Source organism: Lontra canadensis, unplaced genomic scaffold (genome assembly GCF_010015895.1).
Source record: "Lontra canadensis isolate GAN:19392208 unplaced genomic scaffold, GSC_riverotter_1.0 scaffold50, whole genome shotgun sequence".
Taxonomy (NCBI): domain Eukaryota; kingdom Metazoa; phylum Chordata; class Mammalia; order Carnivora; family Mustelidae; genus Lontra; species Lontra canadensis.
In genome coordinates, this window is record NW_022631044.1 from 57,306 (window position 1) to 69,352 (window position 12,047).

At 44.9% G+C, this 12,047-nt stretch overlaps 1 protein-coding gene across 1 annotated transcript; it reads right to left on the reverse strand.

Moving 5' to 3' along the window:
* Nucleotides 1–3,468: 3,468 nt before the first annotated feature.
* CUNH2orf78 (chromosome unknown C2orf78 homolog) lies at nucleotides 3,469–10,621 on the reverse strand. The gene is made up of 3 exons (XM_032873599.1): nucleotides 10,513–10,621; nucleotides 6,413–7,183; nucleotides 3,469–5,522 (listed from the first exon to the last, which is right to left on the reverse strand). Exons 1-3 carry the CDS (start codon nucleotides 10,610–10,612, stop codon nucleotides 3,622–3,624), a joined length of 2,772 nt encoding a protein of 923 aa, XP_032729490.1. The 5' UTR covers nucleotides 10,613–10,621; the 3' UTR covers nucleotides 3,469–3,621.
* Between the last annotated feature and the right edge of the window lie 1,426 nt (nucleotides 10,622–12,047).

Genomic DNA, 12,047 nt, shown 5'->3' on the forward strand with positions numbered 1-12,047 from the left:
TGTCTGGACACTGAGCAGCCAGAGCGCTGTTCCAGGATGTGGCCCGGAGAACATCAGACACAAAGGGAAATGTCTTGATGGAAGTCTGGAGAAGGCAACAGAGCCAGGAAACCTCAGAAAGCAAGCTGCCATGTTTTTGAATGCTACATTTCACAAACAACGACGACAATCCGAAAAGCAAATCCAGTGCAGTTAGAAAACCGGTCCTCAACCACCACTCCTTTCCCAAGTGCATGAACACTGATTTCACTTAAAACATGGACAACAAACAAAGGATTGAGATCTAGTTTTATACAAAGGTAGTGTGGGGTCTGTCTCCCAGATCGCTTGGCGGGCGCCCAGGTGTGGGGCAAGGATCCGAGGGAAGCTCGGTCCTGGGAGGAGAAGGAATTCACCCGGAGGCAGAACAAAGGAGAGAGAAGTTTATTGAATCCACCGCAAGGTGGCGGCAGCGGGACAGAAGGAGGAGGCTGTCCTCGAGGAGACAGCGGGTAGAGCTGTATTTAAAGAGGGAAGGTGAGGAGGGATGGGACGTAGGGAATTTTTTGCTATAACTGTACCTGGTTGTAAGTAGCCCACTGGTTAGTTAGGGCCTATGGATATTTTGAGGTGGGTGCCCAATGGGTCCGAGTGTGTCCAGCCACATGGTCGCTCCAGTCAGTTTGCCTAAAAAAGCAGCCTCTACATGCAGCATCAGAAAATGAGAATAAGGAGCAGAAGAGCTGCCCCTCAGACGTGGAAAGCAAGTCCTAAAAGACAGGCCCACAAAACAGATCAAAGTCGGAACATGCAATTTCAAAACAAGCTAGAAGACATTAGAAGACACAATGCAAAAGATGAAAGAATATGGGGCGAGTGAGGGAAGGGCAAGTTAACATCCAACAGCTCCAGAGTTTCTTTTTGGGGTGATGAAAAAGCTCTGCAAGTGGCAAATGGCATTTTGGATTTTGTTCTATTTCCGTGAGAAGGTTGGGAGATTCAAATACTAGGCTGCTGCCTCCGTCTTCCTGGAGTCCTGCTCAATTAATTTGGACATAATTAGTTTAATTCAATCCAAATTTGGACATAATTATTTTAAATGTGGATGGTGTGGATGGTCGCGCCACATCAGGCATGTCGTTACTGCAGCTGAATTCTATGCTTAAAAATGGTTAAATGGTCAATTTTGTGTATGTGCATTTTACCGTAACAAAACAAAACAAAAAAAATGAAAGAACATAAATCAGAATTTGGTGAGGTGAAACAGCTCGGGACAGAATTAAATACATTTTAAAATTTCCGAAATGAAGGCTTCAATTGAAAATAACAAGAGTTATTGAACATAATGGATAATGCCTTAAGTGAAATAAACAAGAAAAGTAGGAAATTTTTTAAAATAAAAAAGAAGATAATTCTAGAGAAATGGCAAATATAAAAGATTGGCAAAAAAGCCAGGACAACTCCGAAAAGAGTAATACAAACACATGTAAGAATTTAGCATGCTATAAAAGTGACATTGCAAATCAGTGAGACAAATTAGTCAAAACACTGTGATATATATACATGTTGAGACAAATAATTTTTCTGGAAGGATTCACGGTGTGGCAAAAGTAGATGTCTCTAAGGGAGCAGGGAAACAGGCAGCTAGATATTTCTGTTGAATACCTTCTGTACCTTGTCCTATCATGTGAATTGATTACCTCTGAAGTCTGACTGCCTGAGATCAAACCCCCAGCTCCCCTGATTTCTAGCTCTTAACCTTCAGCAAATTCTTGACACTCTCCAAGTCTATCTCATTATTTGTGAAATGGATTGAATAAACTCTCAATAAACATAAAATACAAGCAGAAACAACCCAAATGTCCACAAACTGATGAATGATTAAATGAATGTGATAGAACCAGGCAATTGAATTATCACAGTCCTAAAAGGCAATGATGTGGACACTCTACAACATGGATGAACTTTGAAGACAGGCTAAGTGAGAGAGGTCAGACACAAAGGTCATCTATTGTATTATTTCATACATATGAAATGCCCAGAAAAGGCAAATCCAGACAGACAGAAAGCAGATTCCCTAGTTGTCAGGGGCTGAAGGGAGGAGGGAATGAGAAGTGACTGCTAATGGTTAAGGGGGTTTCTTTTTGGGGTGATGAGAAAGTTAGGGGTTAGATAATGATGGTTGCACAAGCTTGTGAAAGTACTAAATGACATTAAATTCACAGTCTCAAAAGGTGACTTTTATGGTATGCTAATTATATCTCAATACAAAATAATTTTAAAATGCAAAGTACCAGTTTTCCCATGGTGACTTTTGGCAGTCCTCGCCCTCCCCCGCTCCATTCCCTTTAAGGCTTCTCCCCTCCCCTCCCCTCCCCCCCCCCCCCCCTCCCCTCCCCTCCCCTCCCCTCCCCTCCCCTCCCCTCCCCTCCCTTCTTCTCCCCTCCTGATGCCCCACCAGGTCCCAAGGAGCACAGCTAGACCCTTGGCGCATGCGTGCTGCCCTGGTAGGCTCGGTACCCAGAGCCCTCGTACACCCGCTGTTCCTACCTTGAGCGGAGGGACCCCTCCAGCGGATTTTTCTCGTGAGCTTCGGTTGGACATGTTTAGAGAAGACGGCACGCGCCAGGGTCGATGGAGGACGACCTAGCAGACCCCTCAAGTTAACATTTAGGTCCCTCCAGAAGTTTGATCTCGACGACCAGTAAACTCTGGACGCTGTGCCCTGAAAGCCGGGTTGGCCGCCTACGGGCGCCCGAAAATACTGAAGGCTTTGGAGCCCTGTAGGCCTCAAATGGAAGCCTTGTTCTCCGCCTGCAGCGTGATCTCAGCCCATTGCTGAATCTCGCTAGTCAAGTGGCCCAGCGGGACTAGCCTTGCATGTGGTCGTGCACGTTCACAGCAGCGGTGCATTCGCAGGCCTGGTGCACAGGTGTTTAGGAGACGGTGATTTTTACCCCAGGCCGGGTTATGGAGGGCCCTCCTGCTGCTGCAGGTCACTTGGCTAGGCTCCTGTTACCAGCTGCCCCCAGGATAGATGTGAGCCCTTGCCATCCATCTGGTAGATTCCCCCATGATTCGTACTCCCCTTACCCAACCATAGCCCTAAATGGATAAGGCAACCCAAACCTTCTAGAGGTCTCTTGTTTTCAAAAATCCCTATCTGGTGGACATGGGATGTAGGGCCAATCTCCATGAAAAGCTTTTCCTAGTCAAGCAAGACTCCTCTGTCATCTTCAAGTCTACTCAAAATGTCTCCTTTTAAGCCTCACCTCAGACCCTGATTCTGCCATTTCCCCCACTCCTGCTTTTTATGAACCCATAAAATCTCTCTCCCCGTTTGGCCTTCAAAGGCCTAGATCAAGTTCCTTCTTCTTCTTTTCTTCTTACCTTTTTCTCTTTTCTCCCATCCAACTTCCCATTCTTTCTCATCAGCCTTTGATCCCCACCCACACCAAAGAAAGACCACAGTTAACAGCATCTCAGAACTCGAGGCTTCTTTATTTCTAATCTACTAATTCTATTTATGATGTTTTATTAAGTCTTAAAATATATGCAAATAAATAGAGAAACTTATACCTATCTATCTATATATGCATGAACAGTGGGTACCCAGAGTGGTACAAACAATCTTAGCATCTCTTATATTGCATAGCCATAGTATCGAGCAATATCCATATCCTTTTCCCTCTCGATGAAATATTGCACTTTTCCCAAAGAGGTGTATTTGGCAGCATTCTCACGCTCTTGCTGAGCCTGCCTCTTCATGGCCTCCCTCTCTGGCCTCTGCTCTTTTGTGATGGGCTTTGACATGACTGGCTCAGGAACATTGGGTTTCCTCCACGGAATTGGTTGAAAGCAGAAGTCTTGGAGTAGAAATTGGCTTTGAGCTTTGGGTGGCGACTGGGGCTTGGTCACCGCGATGGGGACAGGCTCCCGCTGGAGAGAAGTGCAAGATGATGTTTTGTAGGGTGCAGGCCTCGAGGCAGCAGACTGCGGGACACTAGGCCGGGTCGGGTTGGTCAAGCCTGGGCGGGTGGGATTAGTTGAAATTGGCCGAGCTGGTCTGGCAGGACCTGTCAAGGCGGCGGGAGTCGGCCGGGATGAATTGACTGCAACAGGCCGAGCTGAGCTAGTAGAACCGGGCCGGGCAGGGTAAGCCATGGCGGACCGATGTGAAGCCAGAGACTGTGGCCTCCGAGGAACAGGTCGAGCTTGAGGCTTCTCGTAGGTTGGAAAAGGCAAAGGCACCAACTTGACCTTCCCAGGAGGTGGGAGCTCATACTGGGATGGAGATGGACACTCTTTGTCAGCACCTCTGTCTGGTTTCTGGACTTTGACTTGTTTTTTCTCAGGACCTTTGCCCTCACGTGGTGTATCAAGCCATGGTTTGATAGCTGGGGGTCGCTGGGCATTTTTCGAGTTGTCAGAGCTTACCAGGGCCCGGGAGGAAGACAGCCCGGCTTTCTTATCACTCTTCTTCCCCAGGGCATGAAAAACCTGCACAGACTCCAACATGTGCATGCCTAGGCAACTTCGAGGCTTCTTAAAGCTCTCTTGGCTAAGCTCGGGTTGATTTTTCTTCCGCTTCCCTTTGGGAATGGTTGGCTTCTCTTCTGCCTTGACTTTGTTTCCAGACTGCTTACTCTCTTCTGCTTTCTTGGGATTGTTTTCTCTGGTCCTTTTGGTCTTTTCCTGCCCATGGCTCTTCGTTTTGCTGGTCCTGCTGGATGCCGCTTTTTGAGACTTGCTGTTGGAATGCTTGGCCCTGTTCACAGGAGCCCTGTCACCGTCTGCAACATTGCAAATAATCACTTCTTCCCCTAACAGGCACTCTGGGTTCTTCGCCTGGATTTTGGTCTTGGGAGCACCGTTGATCGGCTCAGTGGCTTTGTGTTTGTTCTTCCTGACATGATCAGAGGGAGCCTTTACGACACTTGACTTCTCTTGCCCCTGTTTCGACTTGTTGACTCTGGTATCTTTGGCTTTCATCACCTTGGGACCTTTGGCTTCATCAAGGTCTTTCAAGGAATTAAAGAGCTGGGGAAGATGAATTTCCTCCACCAGTGTAGCGATGTCTGCAAAACCACTACTAGATTCAATCCCATTTTCAAGGGTCACTTGGTCTTCAAGACCCAGGATATTTTTTCCCAGATCGGTGTTTTCAGAAACAGGCTTCTCCTCCTGGCCCAGGGGATCGATGCAGGCCAGGAGCTGGTGAATATCAGGAATTTCTAAAGGAAGTAGGGGAAGCTCTTGGTTTTCTATTGGGATCTGGTAGACATCCAGAGGCTTTGAAAGCTTGGTTTTAATATCATCCAAATTCTTATTCTCTGTTTGTTCCTGGCTTGGAGCTGGAGGCAATGCCAGGACATTATTAGAACTCAGGACTGGAGCTATCATTGAGATGTCTCCAAGCTCAGGTGGTGGGTTACTTTCAAGGATCTGGATATTTCTGCTACTGCAGGACTTGGGGAATTCTGGAGTTTGTGGCAGACAATATGTCTGACTCGGAGGTTGTAATCCCAGGGAAGTCTCCATCACTACAAAGGAATCAAGGAAAAAGTCATTCCCTGGTAAGTGAGATGCTCCCCCTAGACACTAACACAGGAATCATGTACCTTCCAGCAATGGGCAGGGAGGTTCTACCAGCCTTTCTTAAGGATCAAGGACAGTAGGGTGTGCTAGGAGATACAGGAGGTGACTTCTAGTTCTTACAGGTGATCATTTGGTGTCATTAGTTCTTGGTTTTCTTTGTATTTTATAGGGTTGTTATAAGTCAAATAAGAAGTAAAGTGGTTTTTATATTATGAATTTTCAACAAAGCCTAGCCTTCTCATATAGAGTCACTTCAAGTCTCTCCCCTTTCCTTAGAGAATAAGAATGCTTCACACTGTGAACTGGGAGAGGGAATGGAGCTCTTCCTGATAAAATACACAAAGGAGGGTAAATTCTTAGCCTGCTTGCTCTGGACAGGATCTCGGAAGGTGAGGTCTCAAATCCTGGTGTGAATTAAGGAAGTGAGGAAAAGTTGGCTAAGAAAAAAGAAAAAAACTGGCTCCATCCCAACAAGAGTTCCGAGACACTTTCCAAAGACACTGAAGCAATAGCTCAGGGAAGGGAACTCATTACTGTGGGACAGTATGGGGAGGCTGATTGGCTAGGGCGGTGACATGTGTGGCAGCCCTCACTATGCTCTTGGGGTTCCTGCACCTGCGGCTTAGCTGGCCGTCACAGTGTGCCACCTTCCCACCTCCACGCAGGCTTCTGAAACAGAGCCTGAAGGTGGAGAGCACCCTGTGAGGGTCGTGGTTATTTCTGTCTCAGGACTTAAGTTCTGCCAATCTGTAGACTCGTTAGCTCTCAGCTGCAGGTTTCACCCCTTTTTTTGAACACTGACCTTGTTTCTCTCCCTCTCGCTGCCTCTACTCACCTTGAAAACTTGTTTCTGTGATGGGCTGAGCAGACACAGAGTAGTAAATTCCAGAGGTGGAAGCTGGTGGTAAGACGTTTGCGGGCTGAACCTCCTTGAGGACCATTACCATTTCTGGCTGAGGGACAGAGGCCCTACTCCCCGCATAGGACACTGAGCCATAGGACTGCAAGCAGGGGCCAAATTCTCCAGACAGTAGAGGCCCCAGTGTGCCTTGATTATAGTAATATACCTGCCTTCCTTCCTGGTAGGGAAGTGCTAGGCCATGTTCTTGATTTGGCATCTGAGATGGCGTTCCCTGAACAAGGCTGGCAGAAAGCGATGGGTACAGGGAGACCATGCTACTGGCCTCTGAAGTTTTATCATACGGGGCTGCCAGAGACATAGAAGACACAGCTGCGTCCTGGTCAATGACAGTGACAGTGAAGTCTCCGAGTGAAGAGGACTTCTTTTTGGTACTTCCTGTGACATCCCACTCGAAAACCCCGGGATAGGAAGCAGCTGCCGTAGAAAGCTGGCTCCGGCCGGTAACCCCAGACAACATAGTTGTGCTGGAATGTTGGTAAAGGTAGGCACTCCCCATGAGTGGCTGGAAGGAGGCGCCAGAAACTGATGGCAGCAGCCACGCCGAACTGACCGAACTGACGGCCGGAGCAGAGACCCGGGAGAAGTTGCCGACGTTTCCTGTTAGGGAAGCTGCATTGGTTACCACAGGGAGGGAGAGCTGCAGAGAGTTTGGAGGTCCCAGTAAAGATGAATTTGGGAAATTTTCTGTAGGGAACAAGAGAGTGATGAAAAATCAGGGGGATGGATCAATTCAATGCTTTCAATGGATCAATTCAACTCAATTCGATGCTTGAGGAGCAGCATTATCTTAAAGTTGTTGCTACCAGGAAGCCTCTGATACCAACCCTTGCCGAGATATCAAAAGGCAAACCGTGGAGGATGGTGGTTCTGTTCTCTTGTCTAGTCACCGCCCGGGCTCCCAGCCAGGGCCCCCGCGTGCAGCAGACCCAGGCAGTGTGCTTCACGCATGGTTCTGCCGGCAAAAAGCAGCCTTCTCCCTGCCCTAGCTTTCGGGGGGGGGGGGCTGCCCCCGCAGCCACTCACATCCCACTTCCCAGAATGAAGCGTTTCAGCACTACCGACGGCTTGGAGAGCCTCTGGTCTCATGTTCTCATTCTCTGAGGGACAAAACTGAGGCTCAGAGACGTCACTTCGACTTGTTTGAGGTCTCCCCTGACTTTAGGTCTCATTACCAGGTTACAGAGCCTAAGGATCCTGACTTCTTGCCAGGACTCTGCCTGAGCCCCATACCACCAGAAATCAGGAGAAATGAACGCATATAGACCTTTTCTCCCCACATTAGAGAACAGTACAGCTATGACCATTGTAACTTCAGTGTCTCATTGGGCTTGTGCACTTCTCATGCTGTTACCCAGAGTTCACGTACAGCTCAGTCCAGCTGGTAAATATAAAGCGTCCCTCTTGGTGTGCCTGGTGGGCTCAGTCAGAAGGGTGTATTACTCTTGATCTCAAAGTTGTGAGTTCGAGCCCCACGGTGGTTATAGAGACTACTTGAAAATAAAATCTTTTTTTAAAAGGAAAAAGGGTCATTTTGACCCTTTAAAACCTGATTTCTGATTCTACCTCAAAATGACTACCTGAGAGTACGTTTCTCAGGAAGTGCTTTTTGAAAGAAAAAAGTTATTTAAACTCTCTCTGAGCTTCAAATTACTCATCTATAAAGTGGTTATAATAATAATAATAATAATGGAAATAATTCTTGCATGAATGTGAATGAAAGTGGTACATTACACTTTTTATATTTCTGTGAAGGAAGATATAATATGTTCTGGAAAGACAGACAAATCATGAAAAACATGTATTGCAGAACTAAGAAGAAATATATAGATATTACCGAAAACTGGGCTATCTAGTGAGCATAATAAGTTCACTAATAAATGAAGTTCTGTATCATGCGTGCAATATAGTGGAAGTGAATATTGCTACCCTGTTTTGCCAGAACACAAACCACAACAGAAAGTGATTTTGAATGAGTTCCTAGCCAGTGCATACCGAGAAGATAGATCAGTAAAAATTGCCTCACAAGCAGCAAATGCCATGAATGTGAATGTAAATGTAGCCACAATTTTTACAAATATTTCAATAAAATCTGGTACAGAGCAGAGAGGGAAATAATAACTGTAAAGGAATTCCATTATTGTGTTCATTCACATTTTTTTTAATATTACCCAGCAAATAACAGGTACTAGGTCTAGTAGAAATATATATTTCAACTGTACTCTACCTCTGAAACTAATAATATACTCTCTGTAATTAACTGAATTTAAGTTAAAAAATAAAATCAGAAGAAAATAATAAAAATAGAAATATATATTTCAATATAATCATATAACAAAAAAGAACACTTAACCTGTACCCCTGGAGCTAATAATACATTATATGTCAATAAAAATTAAAAAAAAACACTTAAAAAGCATCATTAGGTTTTTATACTCATCCAAAAATATATTTTAATCATCTTCAACATCTAGGAAAATGTCACCCTCAAAGCCTAAACAAGCCATCGTCACTAACCTCAAATTTAAAAAATTTTAATGTAGGAAAACCAGAGAACTCCACAAAACTGTTTTAGATAAACGTGGAATTAGAGATGTGAGGCTTGACTTTCTTTTTCTTTTCGTGTTAGATTGCTCACTAAGATCTAAAAACAGATGTGTGCCCTCTGTGTTGGGAAGAAAATAACTGTAGAGACGAAAAGCAGCCTTATGATTCAATCTAGGAGATGCCAATTTTTCAACACACTTAGTCTGATTTTTAACAGGCAAAACATCTACATAGCTTAAAAATCAAAATGCAAAATGAAATAAAACTGAAAATTCTGTCTCTTTCAGCCCACTTAGATAGCCACTTTTATTAGTTGCTTGTTGATAGGAAGCATCCTTTCTAAATTATATTTCTAAAATGCTTTACATTTTAAGCTGTTAAGTGCCATCTGTGTTCAGGGAGGAATGAACAAAACCCAGACTACTGGGTATGACTTTTCCGTAAGCTACTTTTCCTAGTGATGCCCTATTCTGGCCATCCTTTCTTGCCTAGTTTATTAGTGGAAGTGCTTGCTAAAGTCAGCTTAGTTTGGCTCTGCTCAAAGCAGATTTCAGTTTATGCTTTCTGCTTTAATTTAAAATCTTTGGTTCTCTCCAACATTCCATCCTAAACTACCTCTTTTTTTTTTCTTAAGAGCTCCTCTGTGCTCTTCCCTTTCATTCTTTTTTTTTTTTAAGATTTATTTTTTTATTCTGGAGAGAGAGGGAGAGAGAGAAAGAAGCAGACTTCCCACTGAATATGCAGGGAGCCTGATGCAGGGCTCCATCTCGGGAGATCATGGCCTGAGCCCAAGGCAGATGCTCAACTGCTCAATGGCTCAACTGAATGAGCCACCCAGGTGTCCTGCTTCCCCTTCATTCTCATATTTTCTCCTCCCCCTTGGTTCTTGTTGGCCTGGGCTGAGGGAAACCATCCTGAACTTCCTTACCTTCAAAGACATGACTCCCTAGAGCCCACTCCCTTCTCTTTCCCTGTTTTCCCTTATTGCCCACGCTAGGTAGAAAGCTTCAAATCATGTGACTCTAACTTTCTGAACAGCACTAAATTTAAAATACTACAGTTGAAGTATTAGTGGAGGGAACATTTCAGATGAAGCTTCTTGGTAAACAGTTAGGTTTCTACATAACCTAGGTTTCCTCTCTGTCTGTTGAAACACTCTCAAGAAGTCTCTGATTTCATTTTCTCCATGGGTGCCCTTTAAGACTCACAATTAGAAAAGAAAGGGACCAGAGAGAACAACCAATCTAATATCCTCACATAACAGATGAGGAAAAAACAAATTCTGTGATTCAATGACTCGTCCAAAGTCACACAGCTAGTAAATGCCAAAGTCAAAACTGAAATGAGTTCTCCAGATTTTTAGTTCAGCACTTTCTTTCCCCCATTATTCCATGTTATTTTGAACCTAAAACTAAATTTAGAGACAAAAAAAAATCCAATGAAAAACTTTAAAAAGTTTCTTTCCTTACCAGACATGGTCAGAGAAGAAGAAGAAACATCCACTGCCGAAACAAGGGATGAGGAGCCGATCCTGGAGGATGTCGGAGCGGCTGAAGCCAAAGAGCGCATGTGTCCAGTACGAAGGTCACTGGTCACTGGTCACTGGTCACTTGCGATGATCCAAATTTATTTACAGACAACTCCATGGAAACCCCAAGATTCTACCAGGTGGTGGTAGGTTTGGTGGGAGAATGATGTCACAAAGTAGGCAGTTTAAAGGTATGAGGGAGCCAATGGGGAGGTCAGATTCCCAATAGCAAGACGGGATTGGGTAGAAGGGGTGGTAGGAGAGCTAAGACAACACCTAAGTGGTACCTAACCCTGTAAGACAGATGTGATAGCCCCACTTTCCCCAGGCTCTTATGTTCAGGAAATCATCTCAACGTTTCTTAGAGATGTTCATTAATATAATCAGCAAATAGTTATATTCTATAGATCATATTTTATTTTGTGTATTCTACATTTATAATTATCCAGTTAACATCCTTAGGGATAAAGGAAAGGCACATCTGGGTTGAACAATTACAGGTGTTCTCAAATAATATTAGTTGATCTGATTAGTGAACTTACTGCAGCTTTTAAGGTGCAAAGGAAGGGATTAAAAAAGCTCTTTTGGTAACTTGATTAAAAAATAGGCTGAAGTTTGTTGAGTGCACCTTGTAGGGAATGATATGCTGCAGGCTCTTCTCTTTCAGTTTCTTCTCCTTGGATTCTGGCTTTCTTGGACCGGGCTGGCCTGGGCCAGATTGGACTTAGATCTCTCTTCTCTCCTTCATCATAGGCATTGTTTCTGGGACAAGCCTTGACCTTGCATTATTACACTTGTGGATGTTACTTCTGGTCAACTTCCAGCAGCAAGGGTCTTCTTTTCGGTGCCTGACACTTCCCAAAATGAATTCTGCCCGTTAGAAGCAAACAGCAGAGAGCTGGAGGACACAGCTGATTGCAGACCTTTCCTTTTCCAGCATTTGGTTGTAATTCTTTTTGCCCATAATTTGTTACCTCTGGCCCTTGGGTCCACACGGGTATGCTGCCATACTGTTCTTTTATAGGTAAGAGGCATTGGTGGCATTCGGGATACTTTTCCTTTTTCCTTCTCACTTAAGTGTATCCAGTGTGGCAGTTACTGTAGCCTCCGCCCCCCCTTGCAAACAGCCACTGTAGAATCTTGGGCCTCTAGGATTCTCTGCCTGCCATGTTTGGGTGCAAGATCAGGCAAAATGAAGAGGAAAATAGTTAGAGAAAGAAGAGGACATTCATTGAGAATAGGGAACATGCGGAGTGAAAAAGTACAGGAAGAAAGAGATTCGTGTGGATTTTTTGCTCCTGTGAGAAATAAACTGACAGTGGGGTGCCTGGGTGGCTCAGTTGGTTAAGCATCTGCCTTCGGGTCAGGTCATGATGCTGGGGTCCTGGGATGGAGTCCTGTGTCCCTGTATCAGGTTCCTTGCTCAGCCGGGAGCCTGCTTCTCCCTCTGTCTGCCACTCCCCCTGCTTGTGCACT